Source organism: Hemibagrus wyckioides, linkage group LG03, assembly GCF_019097595.1.
Source record: "Hemibagrus wyckioides isolate EC202008001 linkage group LG03, SWU_Hwy_1.0, whole genome shotgun sequence".
NCBI classification, from domain to species: Eukaryota; Metazoa; Chordata; class Actinopteri; order Siluriformes; family Bagridae; genus Hemibagrus; species Hemibagrus wyckioides.
Genome location: NC_080712.1, coordinates 11,428,344 through 11,453,693, shown reverse-complemented (window position 1 = coordinate 11,453,693; position 25,350 = coordinate 11,428,344). Strand labels below are relative to the sequence as shown.

Genomic DNA, 25,350 nt, shown 5'->3' with positions numbered 1-25,350 from the left:
CTAATATCTACACACACACACACAAAGGAAAAACCAGTAAACCATATTCAATAAGTCAGATAACATGAGGAATAAAGGATTTATTGGTCACTTGAGTACAGTAGTGATTTCAGAATGAACCCTTTCCAACAGTGACTGGTGCGGTGATCTAAAAACATTACCAGCAAACCACCTCAACATCGATTTGGTCACGTGGCTCAAACAGACACTAAAATAATCGAGCAAGTCCTCATATAATCATGTATATACAGTACATGTGATCCATGTAACAAATATTGCCTTTTTTTTTTTTTCCACAAACCAAAATGCTGGACACATAAGGGGGGGGGGGGACTTTGGTGAGAAGTTCATCCAGTGGAAAAAGGTCATTTAGTGTCTAGGTGTCCTGTGTGCTGTTTTTTTATTTAAATCTGTAGACATGACTGGTTGAAAAAGAGAAACAAAACCAACAGACATGCTACTACTTCATTTCAGTAAAAAATAATTACAGTATCCCGAACCACACCTTTCAGTGTTTTCTCATGTAATCATACGTGCAACTGCAGTTCCAGTCTCACTGGTGTCCTGTAAGACTTCATCATCATCATCATCATCACATTCATTTCACATAAAAGTTTTTTTTTTTTTTTTACAAATTTTGTAAAAATCAGCAGTTCATGATCAACAATCACTATATAAAATCACAGTGCTACATAAGAAGCTCTTATAAGATGATCACAGGGCCGTTTAAGCAAAACCAGATGATCCAAATGACGAGCAACGTTCGCCCGCATGGACTATAACCCTTTTGTTCGAAGTAATTACACAGAATTAAAATGATCCTAGTTAATAAAAGTGATTCATTTCAATCCAAAGCTCGACAGCACCTACAGTTTGACTGAAGTTGTTTGCTTTTTAATGTATAAGCAAGATGGTGGTACAAAATCTATATTTAAAAAAACTAATTGCGTAATCTCTGGACATTTGCTTTGTACCTGAATGATCTGGGAGTCATTAAACATAAGGGAAACCAAATAATAAAACAAAAACCATTGAACTATATCCCTATACAAGCTTAAAAGGTCCAATGACTGTGGTAGCACCTTTACACAGCATTTACAAGGAAACGGTGTGGAAATGATTCCGATTATACCTCGTTGCTTAGCTTTACTGAGCTTTAGGCTAGAAACCTGCTTAAGAGCAGATCAGTGTGTGCGTGCAGCTCGATGTACACTTAATGAGCGCACTTTAGAAGGGGATTAATACTTAGGAAATTGCAATTCAAGAAAGCTTTCCATTCGACAGCCAGTTGAGAAAGGATGAGTGAAGCCGACAGTCGGAATGAATAAGAAAAGAAAAACGGGAACAAAATCAAATTCGGATTACATTTCGGTCCCCTAAAACGATACATAAAACATCAGATTTGTAATGAAGATGCTTGAATTAAAAAACAAAAATTGTTGGCACAGTAATGACTATCGTTCTGTTACTCAATTCATTACCTGCTTTTCAGGTAACACAGTAAAACGTTTAGGTTTTCAGCAAAAGACTACATGGAAAATGCATTGTGTATTTTATTACCGCTGTATGATATTCTCATCTGAGTTGGTTAGTACACCAAAATCATTAACAAATACATTCTAACCTTAAAGAATATAGTCAGAGGTACGCTACATTGCCAAAAGTTTTGGGACACCCCTCCAAATCATTGAATTCAGGTGTTGTTTTTCAGGGGTTGAGCTCTTGGCCTCTTGGTTCCAGTGAAAGGAACTCTTAAATGCTTCAGCATACCGAGACATTTTGGACAATTTCATGCTCCCAACTTTGTGGGAACAGTTTGGAAGATGACCCCTTCCTGTTCCAACATGACTGCGCACCAGTGCACAAAGCAAGGTCCATAAAGACATGGATGAGCGAGTTTGGTGTGGAGGAACTTCACAGAGTCCTGACCTCAACCCGATAGAACACCTTTGGGATGAATTAGAGCGAGCTAGATCTTCTTGTCCAGCAATCAGTGCCTGACCTCACAAATAACGCTTCTAATGGAATGGTCAAAAATTCCCATAAACACACTCCCAAACCTTGTGGAATGCCTTCCCAGAAGAGTTGAAGCTGTTATAGCTGCAAAAGGACTGGCCAACTCCATATTACATTCATGTGCATGTAAAGGCAGACGTCCCAAAACTTTTGGCAATACAGTGTATGTCAGGAGTATTTTATAATCTGACTGGTCCGGTTCTCATGCTGGATATTTATCTGAACAACAAGGGCTTTCTGTGTCCGTCACGTGGAAAAAAAAAAGAAGAAGTCTGGAACCACAGTGCATCTAGAGCTTGTAAACTTTAGAAGTAATAACAGTTTAACCAGCCACGTTAAAAAGCAAGCAGAATTCTATCACAAGCAGGGGAGAAGCACAATCTCAACATGACAGACAACACTCGGTACCTGTTTCACAGGTGTGGTTTTAAAAAAAAAAAAAGTAAAGGTCAACAGCAACAAGCAAACAACAGCAGCAAACTCTGTGGCGAAGGGAAGCCAAAAAGAGTGTGACCACTAAGAGAATATAATACTGACTGCACCGTTTTAAAAAGTGTAAATATTACAGATACTGAGCAAGCAATGGGAGGAAGTCACTAGGTTACATGACCCATGTAACTTCCTCAGGGAACTAAGATATTTTCTATAAAGATGCCCGATTCGGTGTACGTACACATACAGCATGTCTCTCTACACTCGGATCAACTGGGGGGTAAAAACCTGTAGAATATTTTATATATATAACAAAAAAAAAAAACCCCACACATCTTCATTCTATATAAATTCAGAATAAACTCTAATATCCAGGATTATCGGGGTTTGCTTCTAATACGAATAAAATTGCAACACCTACAAAATACAGTAATATGCCAACATATTTTTTAGCATGGAATGTGCACAAGTGGTAGTGTAAAAACAAAAAAAAAAAACCCATAATAGGCTACTCACTGGCCATTCTTCAGTAAAACGGAATGCTGATCATTTTGCTCATATGTCCTTTCATATTAAATTACTTATCAAAATAAAGTGAATATAAATAAAAAAAAACAAAACAAGTACAACATGACAACTCCAGCAGCAATAGCTTAAAATTGGGCACGAGTGCCACAATGTTTTGAGAGTCCTGAACACAAGAGAATACACGACTTTCGTCATATAACAATAACTGGATTTAAGTTGGGCTGTGCTCTAGGAGAGGGAGGTGGAGGGGAGGGAAGAGGAGAGGAGAGGCGATGCGATGCGAGGCAGCTCATTTCAGGAAAAGAACTCCTTTTCCAGTTCAAAGACAGACGGGCGACTTGGTGTGCTCTGGATTCGGCAAAGGGGAACGGTGCAGTCACGTTTCTGTCCCTCAGTGTCCACATCTAAGAGAGAGCAGCCCGTTTGGACCTCAGGGGACAGCACGATGCCCAGGCTCTGCGCACTCTTCTCTCCAGAGCAATGACCTAGAGAGTAGCTCTTGTTTCTGCTCCTCAGAAGACCCCAGCAGTGAGGTTTGGCTCGCAGAGACAGCGGCCTGGGCCTGGAGACCGAGTCTGAAGCACTCTGCTTTTCCTGGCTGTTCTCTCGTTCAGGTTTCTTTTTCTGCAAGGATGCCGCTACAGGGACTTCGGCAGCAGCGTTAGACATGGAACAGTTGGTGCCAGCTGCAGGGAAAAAGAAACCCACAATGAATTAAACAAGCACTTTAAATTAAGCACCAAGCCTACTTATCTTGACCCAATAGAGAATGAATCGGATGAATTAATGGGGTTCTAGGAATCAGGTCTGAGCGATTTATTTAAAAATAAATACTTAAAGACACCAAAAAGATTGTGGAAACCTGACCATCACACCCATGCATTCTCTAACATCCTGTTCCAAATTGTTTCCCCCCTTTGCTGTTCTAATAACCTACAGTCTTCTTTCCACTAGATTTCAGAGACTGTCTCTGAGGATTTACGAAAACAAAATAAATGTGATGGTCATTAATTTTGGCCTTAATTATTGACCAATATTTTTAATGTTCCCTATTGGAAAAAAATTAAATCCTCTCTCACATAAAACTTTTCACATAAAATATCCCTGAATTACATGCCATATAATTATATGAATTATATGTAAGCATTAACCGAGCAACTAACAGAAATGTAAATGCAACTAGAGATGTAGAACTTGTATTACTCACTGTTCTGACAGGCAGCAGAACTGGATTTCTTCCTCCTGAGCCGGGATCCAGAGTTGGTGCCGTGCTCTGATACTACAGGAGGGCACAGATTGTCAGTTCTGCTCACATTTTTGCTGCTCTGGCTGATATTGTAGAATCCAGAGCCATTGAGTGGTGCCTCAGTTACAGGGCTATGTTCAGGACCCTCTGAGTCTGAGTGAAGGAGACACTTGGTGGAGTTGCACTCTAAGATTGAGGACATGGCCAGCAGGTTGTCGTCTCTGCGTGGGCTGGAACTGCGGCGGAAACGTGTGGCACGTTGAAACAGGCCTTCCCGCTTCTTTTTGTCTTCTCGAGGCTCCACCTCATCAGTAGGTGTGGCCTTGTGGGCATCACGCAGGTCCAGACCCAGAGCCACAGCGGCTAGGAGTGAGGCACAGCTGTATAGCACAGCATCTGTGCGGCGCCGTCCACCTGCACGCTTCAGACTGTTGGTGGGTGTATGCTGCGGCGTTGTGCTTGTTGAGCTGGTGGACGTGGCTGGCTCTTCCTGGCTCTCTGCCCCACCCCCTACACTGACCCCAGGTACCTCGCTCTGCTCGTCCTTCCACAGAGGTAGATCGATATAGACCTGATTGGGGAACTTGAGTTGCTTTGGTTTGCTATCTGAACCGTCGAGGGAGCTTGTTTCATCTTTAGCCGTTCCTACACAAGAAGGTTCACTGCGTCAGTGTTATTGCAAATAAACAGAGAACGATATGGCTCAGCTATACAGTGTGCTTACCCTGTTCGGCAAATAACGCAGCCAGTGGAACAGATTTCTGGGATTTCAGTGGAGTAGTGGACCAAGGATTGTTCCCATCTGAGAGCGGCCGAACTCTGGAAGCCAAGTAATCATGTCAACAACGCAGGAGCTTAAATCCTTGACAAAATACAGGTGAGGGCAGGTTCACATACATCATAGTTAGTTTAAATATTTTTAATTTATCTACAAAAAAAGAATCAGAATACCAAATGTTAATAGATATCTGGACAATAAAGCTGACAGGATCCAAAAGTGGTTCAGAAGGATATTAAAGTAACTGGAGGTAGATCTAAAATAAAAGGGCAGGTGAGAAAGATGCAATAGTTTACACATTAATAATTTATCAAGAGGTCAGCATTTGTTACTGGTAAGACTAAATCAAATCTCAATTATTATTGTAAGTTTAAGGGCAGTGGCTGGAAAAAAAAAAAAAAATTCTACAGATGTTTATACCTCCCCCTTAATGACTTCTATCAAATTTGATTGATTGTGACGCCACGTGTGGAAGCTGGAGATTGCAGAAGGTTTTTAACAACCATTATATATAATGTAGCTTGTAGGTGAAGACCGTCACATGCTTGCTTTGAGACATGTAAAGCCACTTCCGCTTGTATTAGCTTACATAAGCCCATGACCGGCTAGTGACGATGTGATTGGTAGGTGGGTGAGAAAGTATTTAAACTTATAAAATAGCATATAAACATAATTTGGGAAATATTTAAAAATAAAACAATTTTGGATGGTAGTGCACATTATAATATTTACAGATATTTGCATGATATACATATGTTAATTAACTAGTAAAAGAAAATATACAACAAACCTTTTACTTCCTTATAACCAAACAATTTATACTAATACAATTTATGACATCGTTTGCGGCTTTTATTTTTATTAAAGGTAATTTTCCTACCACAATTAAATTTACCTCCTATTTCAGTTTATATAAATCTGCTCTTCAGTGAACATCAATAAACATGTCAAAAAGCAAAACGATTAGAGATCGGTGTTAAACCTTTCAGCGCTGTTCCCTCTCTCCTTAGTCTGAATAGAGCTCGGACCCCACGTGCGAACCTTCTTCTTTATGCCCTTCTTAGCATCTTCAAACTCCTCAGGCTTATAGATGGTGCTCCTGCCCCACGTCCTGTTGCTCTCATCCAGAGTCACTGCAGTGGAGACAATAGTATATCTATTATTTATGATCAAGGATCCCAATCACGCTGTGAAACATCTACCAAGCAGGCAGATTTGCATTTAATAATTTCCATTTATTCGGCATGAAATGACTTGGACTGTGTGTGAAACCATGCCCTGTTCACTATTGTAGTACAACATTGTCCAAAAGCACGGTGTACACTTGCAGCCATGAATTACCCATAATGCACTGCATTGTTTGGATTCATTTGTGCACATTGTCACTGAAGGAAACATCAAGCTAAAACTGAACAATGGAGTTTTTAGAAACGTTCATTTTTATTGTCCAACCAAAGTCGGTGTCCAAATACTCAGGGATGTGTGACCCCTAAACAATTATCCATGTTGAAATCTGGCCACCATGTGCCAATCAGTGATAATTGGGAGGAGCCAGATTTACACAAATAGCTGTAACTCAGGCTCTCTAGGCAGAGATTCGAATTAAATTAGAATTTTCTTATGAAGTCCAAGCTGAAATTTGGTATACTGCATCACTGTGCTAAACTGTAATTCTCCTAATCACTGGGTCACTGAGCAAACATAGCCACCATCAGCTAATTAGATTTCTGCAAGCATTTCACACGGTCAGCATCGAGCAATCCATCATGAAACCTGAACAATATGTCCATCTATGGTCTCTATCATACTTGGACCCCCACAGCCTGCTGCTTGCTGCTTTCATGTGCTGCATTCATGTGCTGCATACATGTTGCTGCACATGAAACATCAAATCACTCTGTGGTGGCCAGGTTTACTAACATTATGTTTTTGTCCGAATTAGATTGCGGTTTTAGACTGATGAACGAGTAAGAAAAGAAAATAGTCACTAGGCTAATTCTGTTCCCTTTAATAATGTTCTATGCAATGCCCTTGAGTTTCCTACTCGCACAATAGTAATCAGGGAACCAGTTCCAACACAGTGTCAGATTTTCCAGGTCATATTGGTTTACTGATTACAGATAAAAAGACAGAATCTTGCTTTGTGTAATTTTTCTGCATTGTCAGCATACTTTTGGAAAATATCCTACAAAATATTACGTTAAGCTCTAGCTGGTTGTGAAGCCAGTTACAAAAAGCAAGATGGTGTCCTCTGACTATCACCACACACTGCTGGTCTCTCACACACACACACACACACCCGGTGAAATTTGAAGAGGAGCAGCACAGACTGTAAGTGAAACTTCAAGCCACTTAGTTTGAACCCAGCCGTATGTGTTAATTGGTTGAAAATAATGGATTAACCGCGGCACACAGGTACAAAAAGCCAAGCCCTTGTGATGAGGGGAAACACGAGAAGAAGAGCCTTAGCATCACATGGTCCTTGCCTTTCCTCCCTGCACAAGGTTTACACTCGTTCGTGATATCCACATCTTGGTGATACACATATATACTGTTCCATTGTGTAGAGTCACTGGGACGGTTCACTGAAGGGAAAGAACATTGTGAAACAGTGTGTGTGTGTGTTTTTAAGCTTTACAACGTTGTTAATAATATTTAATTATAATAATAATAATAATAATAATAATATAAATAATAAACCGTGGAATTGAATTATTACAATTATATTGCTATTCAGTAGGTAGCACAAATATTTCTTATTGTGATCACAGTTTTGGATTCCTCTGGAAATTAAACAAAAACAATGCTAATCGGCCAACATGAGATTTTCTTATTGACCCTGGTGCATTTAGTTTACTTTCTAACTACACTGCGGCATAATTATTCATTTATGTCTAATTGGGTTTACTTAGCACCATTAGAATTTAAAGATATGCTCAATGATTGTGACATTCGCATTAACACTGGCCGCAAAATGCTGGACCCAATAGTAGGGAATATTTATTTACTGGAGTCAGGCTAGTGCAATATTTAGATATGATTTGTTACCACTCGTTTGACCACAAATCATCTCTTTACGCTTTCTGGCACAGTATTTTTTTTAAAGATTTAAAAACTCTGGAACTGTGAGTAGTTGTAAACACGTAAAAGCAAAAACAAGAGAAAGATATCACCATCGGCTGTTCCTGTGACTAGTCGACAAATTGCTTTGCTTCTCATTTGAATAAAGTTAAGCTCCACTCAGTGCTGTCTTTTACGTCACTCACTTGGCGTCCCTTATGGTTGCTTGCCAGAAATTCCCTGTCATCAATGCAAATAAATAACCCTGTAGATATTTTGTCGCATTTCACCGCCACCAGTGAGAATGCAGGGAGGGTAAAGTTGAAAAGGAATAATTTTATCCCTAAAAATAATTTTGATTATTTATTCCATCATGATTCGAAAAATTTTAGCCATTTTTATTTAGCTCTGCGATCTTGAATGCATATTTAGTAATAAAACGTTGGTAATGTGTCGTAATCAAATGAAGTATCTTGAAGCTACACAGTGCACACAGGTGCACAGTCTGTGTGTGTGTGTGTGTGTGTGTGTGTGTGTGTGTGTGTGTGTGTGTAACCAGTACATACACTGGATGGCTCGGAGGCGGGGGATGAGTGTGGGGCTGCTGGGAGGGCTGGAACTGGTGCTGTTCAAACTCCTCCTCTTCTCCATCGATGGCGAAGCCTGAACTGTGATCTTGTGCTGAAAATCTGAGACATAAAGCGAGAGCAAATACACATTAAGATTTAAAACCAAATAAATAAACGGACTTCTCAAAACAGCAAGCATAACAAACAGTAAAGTTCCTTAAAGTGGGCCACCTGAGGGCAAGCTGATGCGGTTGCCGTCCTTCAGCTTGAGGCGACTGCGCTTGAACTTGCCCTTCCTCTTCTTGACGTTGGGCTTGTCCTTGTTGAGCTGGAAGATGAGGATGTTGAGCTCGCGCTCCAGCACATTGATCTCTCTCTCAGCCAGCTGTTGCTCTCTCCTTTTCAGTAGTTCTTCGTGGGATTTCTGTTGCAGTGCTGCCCGCATCAGTTCCTCCTCACGTGAGCGCAGCTCCTGGAGAAACACAGAGAGAGTTTAATGACGGACCTGCTTAACATTAGACTTCTACAAGAATAATTCAACCTGAACATAGACCTTCAAGCAGACAGAAACCATGACACACCTATTATTTCTCAAAGAAACATTTCCCATATTTAAATAAGAAGGAAATTTAATAAGTAAAACTGAACCACCCAAAAAGCAGTGATGATTGTGTATGAGTGTTTCCCCCTCATCTAGAGCATTTCCCGTGCCAATGTCTCATAAAGAGGCTTTTGTGGAGCGCTGATCCATGAACACCATCTCCTCTAACAGTAGCTAACTTATGTAACTCATTCAGAATTACAACTGAACTCACTGTTGTTTTCCCAAGAAGTGACCGAGTAGTCTGAAAAGCTTAAATACTGACACACTTTCCTAAAACCAGATTTTCCGACAACCAAATCACTTACTTACAGAGAACATTTAATCCGTCTGTACTGAGTCACAAAACATGCAGAGATACAAAAGGCAGTAACAATTGAAAAAACATACCTGGGAGGATTTATACCTTGACATGTACCAGGCACACAAGTTGTGTATTAATAAATGTTTACCGAGTCAGACAGCGGTGCTCCGTTTCTGATTAAGGGAGTTTGAACTGCTTTTCTCAATACAGGGGAATGTGCTGAAATTCTTGTTTGTGGTAATACTAGGCTAATAAAGCGCTAGAATAAGGGTCCCTTGCTTACGTGATTTATACACATACCGTGTGCTCCATGCTTACAACGGTCCCAGTAAATATTTATGAAGGGTATAAAACCCTTCTTTCCAGATGAACTGCCTTAAAAGAAAATAATTTAAACGTGATTAGCAGGAACAAGCAGCAAAAGAAAAATAACAAAAAATTTGAGCTATGTCCAGCTTTTTAATTCATTGTTCAATTTCTCAGTTATTAATGCTTTTAATTGCTGGATTTTTGTCCATCAGGTGACAAACCTTGGGCAAGAAAATTCCTTGAGGGTTAGTAAATTATACCAAGAATTAAACAGTCAACTGATGAAGATGCTTTGTGATTTTCTTGCATATTCCAAACTGGCAGAAAGTGGGTGTCAGAGTACAGGGTCATCCATTGAACAGCATCCCTTAAAACGTCCAAAACAAACGCTCATTTCTATGGACGAATGAACCCTTGAGACACCAAGCGTGTCATTGTGGCATGACTCAACTCGCTCAGTAAGAGCCAGCAAGTATTTAAAGGTGAAAAATAAACTGACCTTCTCTTTTGTTCGCAGCTCATCAAACATCTCCTGGATCTCCACCCTCCAATCCTCCTGCATGGAGTGGAAAGAATCCTGTGGCATGGTGGCCATCACAGCCTCCTCTATGGCGGTCAACTGCTCCAGGATAGTGGCAAACATGGGTCGGATATGGGGATCCTGCTCCCAGCATTCTGAGCTCACAAACATTACACATTAAATGAGTGTATACAATAATTAACCATTATTTAATCCCCACATCAACGATACTACCATACAAAATGCTTATAAGTTATTGTGGCAGTAGGGGGCGTGCTTGAGCATGAGTTGTGAACAGAGAGGAGGTGCGTGGAACAGGCAGATGATTTCCACCTATGTCTTATCACTAACCTACTTGTTAATGATTTTTGTGCTTTAAAGGACTGCCTGAGAGAGGCAAAGTGAGTCTTGATCCATTTCAGTGTCATTTCTTTTGGTTGATTTTGTGGAAAACTCATTGAAAAACTAAATAAAAGTGAGCCTGAAGCCTTCCTATTTACACACATGCTATGGTCTACTCAAACCCTTGTGGCTAACACATGAGATGAGTAAATTGCAGTGCTCTTCAGCATTTCACTAGCTTGAACGTAATACTGTATCTCTTTATAAGATAAGATAGGGGCTAATAAACTAAACGGCACATACCTTCCATGAGCTTAGCAAAAGGTTCGGGGCAGGTGGATGGAATGGGGAGGGTTAACTTGTTGACAGCCACTCCATAGGCAACTGCCAACCCATCAATACCACGGTATGGTACCTCTCCTGTCAGCAGCTCCCAGAGAAGCACCCCATAACTAGGAGGAGAAACACAAATCTGCATGAGGTTCCATCTGCTAATGCATACAGCCTAATGGGCCAAAGAAATGGACATATCTATTCAGGTCTTACATTTTACTGTTCTACTAAAAGTAAATAGAATGAAGACACAATACTTTATAATCATTAGTGGCAATATGATGCTTAAAGAGAGAGAGAGAAAGAGAGAGACTGCATCTCATCATTAGAAATACATTTTGATAATATTTTCATCACCTCATCATATAAATGTAAATAAGTGAAAAAAGAAGGAAAATGAGAGACCAATGAACAAGGAGACAAATAATACTGCTAAAGAGAGGCAATACACTGCATTCCTACAGAAAAGCAATCCATAATTGCATTATAGCATGGATAAAATCCATTCCTTTAGAACTGGTGCACCATAATAATTATAATAATAATAATAATAATAATAATAATTATAATAGTGCAGTATTGCTTTAATTATTTATTTCGGTATACTGTCTATTTATATCAGCTTACCTCCATACATCACTGCCTTTGGAGAAGAGGGAGGATTTGATGACCTCAGGAGCCATCCACGAATACGTGCCTGCGGCACTCATTTTAGTAGTCTTGTGCCACTCTCTAGCCAAGCCAAAGTCAGTGATCTTCAGTGTCTTCCTACCAATGTCATTGTTCTCAATTTTTTCAAGTATTAAAACTGTAGAGGGGGGAAAAAACGAAGGCAGAGACACAAATGATGAATCGAGTCCATCAAGTAAAAGTAAAAGCAGTCACTGGCAGCCTTTATGCTGAATTATAGTCGGAACAAAAAACGAGACATCCAAAATTAACTCTACAAATAATGTTGAGTCATTACTAATGCAGATAAAAAAAAACCCCACTCCATATGCGTTTCCAGGAAATGAATGACCTACAGCAACAGTCACACCAATAATTATGCAAAGGAGTTGCAAAAAACAGGGCTGTGAGACAAAACAAAGTCTGATACAGTGAACGATACAGGGGTGAAGTGACGATGAGGCTGCGGTGTATGCGCTGTAGTTCAGTACAGGTCATCATGTGAATCATACTGAAGAATTGGGGTCATGCTGGAAAGAAACCGCTTTTAGTTTTAAAAGTTGGCATGATAGCCCTGCCTCCCAATTTGCTTCATCACCTAGTCGCCAACAACAACAACAACAACAACAACAACAACAACAACAAGGAAGGTCACCAAGCTGTCCATATATGTATGCCAGTCTACAGATAGCAGACACTGATATATTTCTGCACATCCCAGCCTTGAATCACTCAACACAGAGATATTCAAAGTAAGCAAAACATGACAGGATTATGTACGGTGTTATCCGGGCACATCAGGACTTCTAATTTAAACCTTGACAATATTAACAGAGTGCAAACTAGAGACCCAGGGAAAGTTTTAGACATGCTTTGTGTTGTATCAAATCTCTTTGAAAGTCAGAAATATTCAGAAATTGTCATAATCACTACAAAAGGTTTTGTTACTTGAAACACAAAAATCAGTTCACGATATTTAGGGTCTGCTTTACTGGTTTGTGCCTGAATTTAGGTTTCTTTAAAAAGAGAGGACAGATTTATTTATTATGGTGGGAATGATTATAGTCCAATCTTTAAAACTGGAGCAAAACTGCCTGGGGGGGAGAGAGGGCATCCTCCCTCTCCCAGGAATGGGGCACTAGACAATCATGGGCATACCTGTATGTGGAAGATTGCAGATACCACTTCCCTTAGAGTATGTTACATTGTCCTGGGACATATAGTAAAATAAAACCTACAAAAATACACGGTACATGTACATCATTTACTTTTAACAGATGCGGTGTATTTTAAACAGAGCTTATAAAGCACTTCACTAAATTGCTCTAAATAAGGAAGTCGGTTAATTGTCGTTGATGATTTCAACCTGTATCGAGCGAGAGAACAAAACTCGACAAGGTTTTCAATAAGCGCCACTGCAGTAGCTCGCTGTATTTCTAACACGCTTAGTCATTTAGTACAGCTTCCATAGTGTGTGTCTCCACAAGTCACAATCTGCTAGTACCTGCCTACAGCACCTCGTTTGAGGAATCTTGTGAAATCGGTGAGCTTCAGTGTCATACTACCAATGACATTGTTCTTATTTCTTCCAAATATTAAATCTGTAGGGAAACGCAGACAAACAAATGATGAATACAGCCTATCGAGATTCATAACAGATAAAAGTTTTTATGAAATCAGTCCTTGGCTTTGGTATCTGGTAGCCTCTATGATAAGAAAAATTAGCCAGAACTAGAAAGGGCATCTAAAACTATCTACCATAAATACCAGACAGTCATTCATATGGCAGATTTAAAAAATCCAGTCCATTAGAAAAATGAATGACCTAAACTATAATTATTTAAAGAATTTTCACATTTAGGTAGCTTTCATAGTTTCGGCCTCTTATGATATTTTTTCTCTTATGTTTTGTAGTATATTTCATTGCTTTGATTGTCTTTCTTTTTCAAACAACGTGCAAGTCATAGTATGAGCGGTCGCGCGTTTATTCATTTGTTCGGCTTCATTTTTAATTTTATTTCCCCTCCAAAAATGCTGGGCTTGGATGAATGATATGGATCAAGTGGAATATCCACAAGCTCATAATAAAAATGCAGGCCCTGATAACTACTGAACTAGTGAGATACTCCCAGAAAATTAACTATATTAATTATCAACCAAGTTATTTATTTCTTTCAATTATTATTATTTTTTGTACAGCCAAAGCAAACCATTCGGTCTAATGCATTTCTTTATCTTGTACAATTTCAGGTTGTGTATATTTGCTTCCTGAAGCACTTTTCCACTTTATTGTCAGCTCAGCAACACGTGAAGAAAGACCTCAGCGTTCAGCCGTATCGAAGAGTAAACAGTGCTAAAAGTGCCAAAGCTTTGTGACAAGGTCTTGACCCTTTTAAAAGCCTTCGTTGGAATTGAGTTACTGCTGGACCTCCTGGGAAAGCCATTACAATGTTTCCCATGAGATTAATATATCACGATCACCAATAATAGCATTAATCCTAAAGCTAACATACAGGAATTGTATACATACAATGGCGCGAATGACCGTTTTCCGTTGTTAAAGTTAGGGTTTAATCAACAAATATATTCTATTTGTTCTATCTTAATCAGTATCTACTATCATCAGGTTTAATTACAAATGTGGGCAAAACACCCACATCACTGAACATGATCTTGTTAGAGAGAGTACCGCAAGCCATGCATTGCATAATCATTAAATAAATACATTTGTCTAAACTAGTTCAGATTTTACGAGCGAATGATGAGTCAGTGAGATTCTCACGAGCCAGATCGTAGCATACACTACAGTCTGGTGCTTTAAATTTGGTCAATAGATGCGGTCAAGAGCTGGCTTATTTCACAGAAAGAGGACGTGTGATCGGCATAACCTCCATCCTTTATCCTGTACCCCATCAGCAAATGATCTGCTTCAAACAAAACTGTAGACGAACTTCTGAATGAAAAGTTTCCAGTGACTCTACCTCATCAAACTCATTGTATAATGATGCTGAAAAAAGCCTTTTCTGGTTAGAAACCGGAGTACTGAACTGCACTAACAGCAGATCGAAATCGTCAACATGGCCAGCGTACAAACACTACGAGGAGATGAGAGCGATTGCAATCTGCAAAGACGTTCAATTTCAATATTTCAATAAGAAACTTAAAACAGTGCCCTATTTGTTATGCTGACTGGAGACTAGCACCTTTTTTTTTTTTTTGTAAACATACTGAACCCTTCAGGACGATGTGTATAATGACACTATTTTAAACAGGTCTGGGTGGTTTGCGCTGCAGAATCCCAGCTGTTTCTCTGCAGCATCGAGAATGCTTGCGAGTTATGAAATAGACGGCACCTTCCGAAAACAAAGCTTTGGCATGTGCAGAGGTGCTACTTTTCACCGGAGTCCTGCATTGAATTCATACTTCATAAAGCTGCAACCTGAGAGCAGCAAAGATACCACCAACAGACTAAACTAATAATTAGGCTTATCTTCCACAACCCTATTCTGAATGGTATGAACCAGTAGTTAAAGCAATGGTAGTGAATCATTGTTATTCTTTTACCCAAAACAGTAATTATGCAACCAGTTTAAACATCCAAAGTATACCTCCAGAGCTGTAAACCGAACTGGTCTCTCTGTGATACCTTGGAAATGGACACTCATGCTTTAAATCGAACAAAGAAATGACAAAATGCTACTGCAACAAAAACTAGTAATAACCCCTATAGAAAATCTAACCAATGTCAAATTCCGGTTATTTTAATAAATACAATTTAAATATTCTATATGATGAATTATAATCTCACTAAAATGTTTAGCATTTTTTTTTAAAGTTCATAATGCATCTATCCATTTTTTTTCCAGTAGCGCTCATTCTACACATGGTCTATTCCAGGAACTCGGGGCACAAGGTGGGGGAATACCCTGGACGGGGTGACAAACCACTGCAGAGCACAACCACATAACCTCATTCACACACACACAAAATTTAGAAATGCCGAGTCATGGATGTTCCCCGGGGCGTTTTCCCGAACAGACAATTTAGAAATGCCAATCAGCCAACCTCTATGGGATGGGGGAAGAAACAGGAGTTCCCAGAGGAAACCTCCAATGAACAGTGAGAAGTGGATGGAGGCAGGAATCGAACCCTCATCCTTCACAAGACTTATATTTCAGGTTTTTCGATATGTTTCCCCACCCACCCACCAGCTCTCATACTACAGTTATATACACATGAGCTTACAGATCTTTTTCCTATGAAGGATCAAGTGTGATTGACAGGGGAGCCAGTACGCCATCCCTCCCACTCAGACCAGTTTTTCCTTGAAATGTGTTTTGCTGTTAGAATCTAGAAACTTGAGGCCACCCCATACGCCAGACACTAACAAGTCAGTTAGATATTCACTACGCTAATACACCTTCCTCAAACAACATACTCTTTATTGCCCGTTCTGTGCGACATGCCTTCTCGAAAGCTTCGCGTTCTTGAGATTCTTCCAGACTTTTATTTTATGTGGTTGAAACTCTGTATTAATGTGTGTGCCGGGGCTCTGGCACTGGTCCAGGTTTCACTACAACTGCTGTCTGCAGTTCTGCATTACACATGCTCCTCGACAGAGAAAGCAGCTGCCATTGAGGAGATTAAATATAATGGAAAATAAGCCTTTCAGCCTGAGGAGTCGGCCATTCTTGGGACGGTGGTCACCTAGCAACGGGTGCTTGACCACTCCATTGTACAAACTTGTGTTAAGCTTTTGCCCCCTCATTAGAGACATTCCTTCGAGTGAGGTATTAAAAGATTAGGGCACACAAACACTATTTCACTGACTTTTTCCCTGGGTCTTAAGGATAATCGCAGATCTCTACATGTGGCCACAGGGCAACTTAAACTGTCGTGATATGAAATTTTTAAGAGCGGTACGTCCAGTGCCGTGAGAAAGCTGTGTGTGTCTGAAGAACAATGTATGTTTCACCTTCTCCCTGGTGAACAATGGCACAGCTGAATGACCCGTGGACTGCCTTATTCACCGTGCTCCTCCTTACGAGGCGAGCTGAAAGCGTGGCCTGACAGAAAAGCTCTGGCGCACAGTGGGTGGTGGCGTGAGTGCAGACCTGTGCAAACACACACTACTTTTCAATTAAGGTCAGCAAGCTTCTAGTGTTGTTCGTCACAAACCCGTGGAAGGACAAACAAACTGAACTGGGTTAACAGTTAGGGTGCGACACGGGAACACGGGGGTAGATACTGCTGCATTGCACAGCTGCTTGTGCAAATTTAGTAAAGCTTGGCGAGTAATTAATTAAATCAAACAAAATCATCAGACTAAAACGAGTGTTGCAATCGACCCATTTACGCACATTCATCATTCAAGGCTTCTGGGACATCATTATAAACTCCCGTCAACGTTTTAGCTACAAAGCAAACGTTTTAATATCTAGTGCACACTTTACAACGCTCTACTTCTGCTGGCTCAGAAGTTTCCTCCACAATACCGGGCAGTCAATTTACTTTCATCTGCCCTTTTCTGGGTTAAAGGATTAGCAGCATTGTTTAAGTCGTAGCATTAGACCAGTGGGAATCCTGAGGGTCATGCAATACTGATTCCTTCCGAGAAAGTGGCTCAGGCAAAACACCAAGATGTTACACAATATTTACACAACGACACTGGACATCTGAAGCAATGTGGCAGAAATTAGACATTGTTGGTGCACAGGTGGAGCTGAATGAACCATATGAATTAATCAACACACAAACCATCAAGTGTTTAAACAGGAAGACCGTGTTTTCATGTGAAATCTGCCAAATATTCACTAGTCCAGTGGTGCAGAACCAAATTTTCTTTTGGACAACTGGTTATCAACCAATTCCTTTAAAATGTTTGACCCTTAAATGTTCCCCAAACACAGGGGATCGATAGTATACGATCCAAAAGCTAATAAATATTCAGATTACAGGAAGCCGAAGTAACTCTTAAGGCATCAAAGCTGTAGACGCCATATATACAAAAATAAACATCTTCCTGATCTTCGTAAAAGGTTTCCTTCTTTGAAGAAAGCAACAGACATTTATTTATAGCTACGTCACCTATTATGGCAACATTTATCGTTGATTAATTTTAAAGTTGCTTGACTTTAAGTCGGCGCAAAAGGTAAACATGAGCCATTTCCAAAACAGTTTTTTCTGAAACATTTCAATGCTAAAAAAAAAAAAACACTAGGTATGCAGGTATTTCCTCATTGCCAGGTTTAAAAATAGCACACATATCTGCTGAATCATGGGTGCTGGGGGAGCTTCAGCAAAGGCACTGAGGTGGTAACTTTATAACACCAACAATTTAGCCACTAACGAAGCCTTCGTTAAAAGCCCTACGTTTGAAACAGCAGATGATCACAACCCGATTAATATTAGAAACGTAATGTGAGAAATAAGCTAGAACGTGATCATTTGTGGATTTATTTGTCGGAGCCCTGGTAGTTTGGAGGCACGTATACATCATCTCTGAGGAGACCAGCTGTTCAAACCCTTACCTCATTTCACATCCTCATAAGACTGGGACTAACCAACAAGCAACTCCCAACCAAAAAGAAAACACACACACGACAGCTGGAGATGGCACTATTCCAAAGCGGTACCACCTTCGAAGATCTGTTGAAAAGGTGAAACTCCAAACCGTTTCCATGTTTTTATTCCCACAATCCTTTCTTTACTCAAAACACGAAAAGACTTCACATTTCACGTGCAGGAGACTTTCCAAAGTACCATATTTATCTGCGTCGTTTGCGGCTACTTTAACATTAATTATGCTTGAGAAAATGCTAAATACTTTAATAGTGCCTGAAGTGACTCATTTTCAGAAGTTCTAGCTGATTCTTGGAGTGCCATAATGCAAAACCTGCACAGACTCACTACAATGTGAAACCGTGACTTAATACAAACACAACAGAGTTGATCTCTAATACGCTAAAAAGAAGCATCTCTAAAGTGGTTGGCTCTATAAATGGACATGAATATGTGATGTGGAAACACTGCCATCACTAGCCAGCTACTTAACAGATATTTCACTGGGCCCTGATTATTACCCGAGCTCGCGTTTCATTATTTTTGTGTCAAAACACATGTTGTTTATGACTTACACGGCTTACATCTCGGCTAACTAACTTTGTATGCATATTTTATGGAAGAAAAGTTCCTAGGTTTGTGTTCTTGCCTGATACTGGATGTGATAAGCCTATGAGTGCATATAAACGGATCGGTTCTCCCATCAGTTTTCCCCTCACAGTAGTCTAAAAGAAATTTGACGTGTCAGACGTGCAAGATGAGTTTACAGCTTAACATTTAGGTTTTGTGTTTGAGCGCTTCATAGAAAGTATCAAATTCCAATTCCCTTTTCACAAGACAGGCACTTTAGGTGGTGCACACAGTGTAACCTACTCCGGTCTGGTCACCGGGGCAAAGAGGTTTCTAATCTCCAACCTACTCTATCTGTGTACTGAGACCATGCGGTTACTGAAGTGAAACCGACTGCACTTGGGAACAGGGCCAAAGTGGTTATTTACCCAGAAAGTGCATATAATCAGCACGTCCTTCTCAAAACCTTTATTCATTTTAAACCGTTTCATGTTGAAGCACGGGATCAGTAGCTCCTAAGATCAAATGCTGAATGAAAGGCTCAGGTCACGGACAATTTGAAAAGCCCCAGTTTCTAAGAAACTTGGCCATTTGAGGACAGTATTTCCAAATGAGACTGAGCTGTAATGATTAACGCACTAATTGCGAAAGGCAACAGCAACGTGACAAACCTTGAGTGATGCAGGAGAACAAACTGCAGCAGCCCCATGAGAGGAGATAAGGGGACTGTGTCTTAATAGTGCTGTACAGAGCTGAGTGATATGATTTAATATGGATATTGTGATAATAGTTTTCTGAGATATGGTACCATCATATTTGTTTACACAATTCATGAGTACAGATTTTTTTCTTTAACAATAATGCCTTAATTTAAATATTATGAAACTTTGTATGGTGATATGTCTCATCACACACGCACACCATCCCATTGCTATAATTCTCTTACTGTTGCTGGACTTCAGATCGCGGTGGATGATGGGAACTGCGGCTTCCTCGTGCAGGTACTGCATGCCCTTGGCTATCTGCACGGCCCAGTTGACCAGGATGTGTGGCGGGATGCGTCTGCCGGTGAGCGTGCGGTTCAGCGTGCCTCCTTGCGCGTACTCCATCACCAGGCACAGGTTGGGCTCCTCCAGACACACGCCCTCGAGCCGGATGATGTTGGGGTGGCGCAGCATGGCGAACAGCTTGGCCTCCTGCTTGACGCTCTCCGCGGTGGCGGTGATGTCCTCGTCCGGGTCCTGGCGCGCCGCCTTCACGGCCACCTCCTGCTCGCGCCATGTGCCACGGTACACTTTGCCGAAGCCGCCGACGCCGATGATCTCCTCGAGCACGAGCTCGCTGAACGGGATGTTCAAAGGATCTCGCGACGCGGATGATGCCGAACCTGCTGATGGTGAGGACACCGCCGCTGGTCTGTACACGGCCGGTTGGTAGGTGACGTAGTTGGACGGGAAAATGCCCACGCGGTGGTTGAGCTTGCCAGTCCACCAGCCTTCATCTCCCGACACAGCCGCATCTTTGGACAGCACCTCGACCACGTCACCGCGCCGCAGGCTGAGCTCGTCCTCGCCGCTCGCCTCGTAGTCGTACGCCGCAGTCCACAGCGAGCGCGTGCGCGCCGGCGCCGAGTGCGCGCGAGAGTTCCCGGCGGCTGCGGCGGAGGAGGAGGAAGAGGAGGAAGTGGAGCTCTCCGGCCAGCCATGCTCCGCTAGTCGCCCCTCACCGTTCGGGAAAACGGCCCGGGGAACATCCATGACTCGGCGTCTGCGTCGGCACCATAAGGTGCGCTGATGTCCGAGCGGAGAATGAACGTAAGCCGGGGTTGCGTTACCTCTCCAGACATGCAAAAACCACGGGGAAAACACACGCGCTGTCCATTACTTCAGTGCAGCAAAAGTTTGCGTCTTATCCGTTAAGGGCTTTTCAGTCTGAGCTGCGCGTGCCTGCGCATTGCCTGCTCTCCATGTAAAGCAGCTAAACCAATCTGATACTGCCTCAAACCTCAGCGAAGACCATCACACGCTTATCCTCCGCTGTCCTAAACAAATACCGAGTCGTTCATTTATTAAACCTCATCTAAACTTTTGTTAACTTTCTCCAAAGTTGAACAGACACAGGACCCGGTATGAAAAGGCCACTATAGAGTTATTAGCTTGCTAACGTTAGCAACGAGCTTAACTTACAGGTGCAAAGTATAGTATGTGCTGCTACCTGCCCACTCCAGTAGAAAAACAAAACAAAACAAAGAACGCATAAACTTGAAAACACACCCAAACGTGTTAAAGTTGACGAAATGTATTTTAAAACCAATCCGACTTTCTACACATCGTTACCGTGTGCTCGTGAGAGTGAGCTAGCAGAGACGGCTAAACGTAGTAGCTCTTTACCAAGTTTACTAACACAGCCGCTTTAATTCACCTGACTCCTGCTCACAAACACGCGTCCAAAACAAAAACAGAACAAACTTTATCTTCCGTCTGGAAGATCGAGATACACACGGACACAGGTGAAAATCCGAAACTCCGAAAAAATGTGAGTAGAAGCGAACACCTTAACTACAGCGAGTCCGAGAAGTCCAGTAAGTTGGTGGAGAAACTCGGCGGAACAGCGCCATGGCGTCAGCCTGCCTCCGCCGCTCACCCTACCGACACGCCAGCCACACACACTGGGGGGCGGAGCCACGCTCAATCATCCGGAGCACCAACCAATCAGATCACAGCGCCCCGTCCCACGCTCTGCTCAATGCTATTTCTTTTTACCGCAGCATTCCCTTGCTTCGAGAATGCGATTCAATGCAATCCGATTGGTTAAGCAAAACCACGTGACCTTTACACCACGGTGTGGGAAACATGCAAATAAACTCTACACCGAGAATATCCTGTGGTCTGTCTGCATCGAATCAGGGACCTTGGAGCTGTGAGATAGATTTAAATTAAAAAAATTTTTTAAAAAAAAGATAGAAATTAGCTTAGAATCAGACATGTTAAGATGCTCTGAACTCTGGAGGCAGTGAATTATAAATTCAGCCACTGATTCATTTCTATGAATGTATTCATTACGACAAGGTGTTGTAACTGATGTCAATGTATGTTTCATCATTAAAAAGTTATTTTTAAGGCTTTACTATACGTATAGCCTTTTCCTCAGAATATATTTTGAAACCAAAAACTGACACAACAAAATAGAAAGTGTGACCAATATCAGCTAGTTTATTTAAATCTTTGACACAGAAATATATGTATATGTAAATATTTGGACCATTTTCCCCCAACAAGAACATATAATTACAATTAAATTGAACAGCACTGCTCTTTCTGGAACCTGTGAAAATTTATGATAAGATTATAAGGCGATTTAAGACAACCATGGAGTGCATTTACGGTAATGTGTATTGAAGTCTACACTGTAAGAACAAAAAATGACTGTAGATTTAACAGTGTTTTACTGGAAGCAGAGTTATCAGTAAAGTATGGTCAAATTTACAGTAAAAACATGTAAAAATATATATCTTTAGACTGAAGTAATATCTTACATAGTACAAACTAATACATAATCCAGTACATTTGCAAGATATAACTGAGGTAAAGGTAACTCTGATTTAAGGGTTTTTATCAATTTATGATTGTTCTGAGATTTGAACATTACCCATCTTAAACGCTTTAAATGCTGAGCCATTTCAGCTAGCTCAACTATCATGCTTTGATTTAACGGCTTTTACCACTGAATTAACTCATACTAAAGGTAGATAGTTGATCTGGTTGGGGTGGCTCAGTGGTTAAGGAGTTGGGTTCTTGAGCATGAACCTACAACTTTCTTGCATCCACTGTGAATTAATAAAAAAATACCCAAATGAGCACTAGCGTGACCAGTTATGTGTTATTTTATAATATATTCTAGGATACACACACACACACGCACACACACATACACAGGTACAGTACAGCTTTACACACACACACACAGAGGTACAGTACAGCTTTATATATGCATATATACACAAAAAATATAAGACTAAAAAACCTTAAATATAATACAATAAGTTAAATTAAATGTAGCAGTGCAGATATGAAACAAAGTTGTGGATTTTTACCATATTTACATCAGTATTTACCTTACAGTACACATGTACAATCTGCAGAGTGAGAGTGTTATCACCTGTCACACACAGGTAAACTGCTGTATAACGTTATTGCGAATAGTATGAATGATCGCTAATAATACACTCATTGAGTTCAAATATGCTTTACAGTTATTTACGGTAAAAAAAAATACTACGTACTTTACTGGCATCCCCGTGTTACGGCCATGTTTTTTTGTCAGGAAATGTATTTTAAAGCTTGCCATTAACGTTTAGAACCCATTACCGTATTGTGTGTAATATCAGCGCACATGTGATTTCCAGGAGGAGAGCTGGATAGCGCTGGACCGCAGTGAATTACAATAGAGGTGGGGGAGCAGGATTCATTGAGGGCAGCAGAAAGGGACATCACAGAGCAAACACTCATCATCTCTACACACACACACACACACAGGGAAGATGGTGCTCAGCTTTCACCGTACAGCACCAGTCCTTTAATAATGGCACGCCAAGAAGACGACGAGAGGACGAGACGAAGAGCCGACGAATTTCGAGGTCCTCTGTCATAAGTGTGAACATCCGCAACATGTAGGGGACTAATTCACCTGGGGAAGGAATCGAGGAGATGGCGGTGAGGGTGATTTTATTCTCGGGAATGATCGGGTTTTAGTCTTTGCCTCGGCGACGATGGGCTCCCAGGTGCTTCAAACGCTCCGGCAGGGGGTGTGGGCATCCCTGACCGGCGGATGGTACCACGACCCCGAGCAGAGCAAATTCAACAACTCGTGCCACCTTTATCTGTGGCTCTTCTTGCTCATGTTGCCTCTGTCTTTGCATCTGGTGAGTAAAATGTTGCGCAGGTACACGACATGTGGTTCACCACTTAAACAGAGGATGGAAATGAGTCAGCAGTCATAAGAGCATGAATAAAGGCTGGGGATTAATTATACAGTACCACTCATCTTATCTACACTGTCACTTCCTAGGGGTCCAATCACCAACTGTATATGCATACTGTTACTATATGCAATAACTATACTGCAATACTTATTTTATCCACCCTTCTTTGTCCTGTAATGTTTTCCTCTACACTCACTCACACTCACGTTTAAACATGATTCATTCTACATGATTGGATTGTAATTACTCATTACAGGTCCTAAATGTGTATTCTTGATGCTACCACTTCATCCAGCAAGGAATAGCATCCTGTGCTTTTCTGACAGTCTAGGATCCTATAGTATTAAGGTGAAGCTTCTGTCAGCACAATGTATCTAATATACAGCATTCTAGGTTTTTATTAGTCTTATTTAGATTAACCCTCAAATGTTCCGATCAGTTTCTAAACCACGCAGGTTCTTGTTCTCATAAGATCACTTTCTGCCCCATTTTGTCATACGCCAAAGCCGGGTTTAAACGCCTGCATCACCCAGGAATCTTTAAAGAAACCGGGCAGAACCATTTTTCGCCTCTGAGAGGGGACACAATTCCCCAGAGGTTCTGGTGTTTCTATGAATAGAAAGTTCACTCTACTGACCTAATTATTATGCCGACATTCATATATATACATGACTGTCATAACCTAAAAACCTGTACCAGGACTGAAAATCTATACCAGGCTCTCAGAAGCCCTTCCCCTGTGTTGGCCCTGAGTAGTCAGCTCCACTATTCTCTCTGCACTCAGTTGCCTCTGGCTGCCAGCAGTCAGGCTTTGGCGCATTTTCTCTGCATGCTGTCTAAGTGACGGACAAACATGGCGTAACACTGGATCACACCTACCTGAAAAATGCATGTTCACATTATAGTTCTTGTTTCTCATTTGTACTAGATAAGCTTCTCAGTCAGACTGCACAGTAGTTCACTCTGCTTCTACATGCTAGTTTGATAAAGGGGAATCACAGATATGTATTCAGGGCCGGAAAACAAGGCTGTTGCACAGCGCGCCATACTGATAATAGCGTCATGCTGTCTATTTTTAGCCACAGCCAGCTTTTAATATGCACAAGTGCCTTCCAGTTCTCCAGTGGTGTTTATATTGTCTTAGAGAAAGGGTTCCTCAATAGATATTTAAACTATGTTAGTGTTCCAAAAACCAATATGAAAAGGCAACACTTTATTGTACACTTCTACATTTGATCTTTAAGAGTTCCCCCAGCAGGATGTACAAAATTTCTAAAGTTGATACATGACTAAGCTTGATCCATTAAATAGGTTGAATCAGGTGTGGCTGCTGTTTGGTTGAACCCTATACCTGCAGTCACACCAGTTCTCTGTGGAAATGACCCCACCCTAGTTGGCTATTTTAATCTCAGTAGTTAATAAGCTAAAAACAATTAGAAAAGCCTAGCCTATAAAGGACTTGTTGGTATTCATTCATTAAAAAAATCACAATGTTGTGTGTTGCTGGTGTCCAACGGGCTCGCTTGTGAAT

The 25,350-nt window shown here is 41.0% G+C and overlaps 2 protein-coding genes across 3 annotated transcripts in view; one reads left to right on the top strand and one right to left on the bottom strand.

Moving 5' to 3' along the window:
• Positions 1 to 65: 65 nt before the first annotated feature.
• Positions 66 to 21,500, bottom strand: map3k21 (mitogen-activated protein kinase kinase kinase 21). 2 transcript variants are annotated; one of them, XM_058385350.1, is made up of 11 exons: positions 19,785 to 21,500; positions 11,666 to 11,846; positions 11,009 to 11,157; positions 10,343 to 10,518; positions 8,861 to 9,101; positions 8,627 to 8,749; positions 7,487 to 7,585; positions 5,983 to 6,133; positions 4,947 to 5,041; positions 4,184 to 4,867; positions 66 to 3,662 (listed from the first exon to the last, which is right to left on the bottom strand). In XM_058385350.1, exons 1-11 carry the CDS (start codon positions 20,593 to 20,595, stop codon positions 3,271 to 3,273), a joined length of 3,102 nt encoding a protein of 1,033 aa, XP_058241333.1. In that variant the 5' UTR covers positions 20,596 to 21,500; the 3' UTR covers positions 66 to 3,270. The 2 variants fall into 2 exon arrangements, with proteins under 2 accessions (XP_058241333.1, XP_058241334.1); XM_058385351.1 differs by lacking the exon at positions 7,487 to 7,585 and having other exon boundaries at positions 19,785 to 21,499.
• Positions 21,501 to 23,208: 1,708 nt separating this feature from the next.
• The window catches only part of pcnx2 (pecanex 2), a 30,606-nt gene continuing 28,464 nt past the window's right edge, over positions 23,209 to 25,350 (top strand). The window contains exon 1 of the mRNA XM_058386587.1: positions 23,209 to 23,759. Within this exon, the coding sequence (XP_058242570.1) occupies positions 23,607 to 23,759 (153 nt within the window). The 5' untranslated portion in view covers positions 23,209 to 23,606. The remainder of the gene's footprint in view (positions 23,760 to 25,350) is intronic.

What these genes read in the sequence shown, in the direction of transcription:
- map3k21 (XM_058385350.1), bottom strand. Translation starts at nt 20,595, where the DNA reads ATGGATGTTCCCCGGGCCGTTTTCCCGAACGGTGAGGGGCGACTAGCG. An exon ending in CGATCTGAAGTCCAGCAACA is followed by an intron (nt 11,847 to 19,784) that starts GTAAGAGAATTA and finishes CCCCCTCTACAG; the next exon opens with TTTTAATACTTGAAAAAATT. An exon ending in TTCTGCTGCCTGTCAGAACA is followed by an intron (nt 3,663 to 4,183) that starts GTGAGTAATACA and finishes TTTTCCCTGCAG; the next exon opens with CTGGCACCAACTGTTCCATG.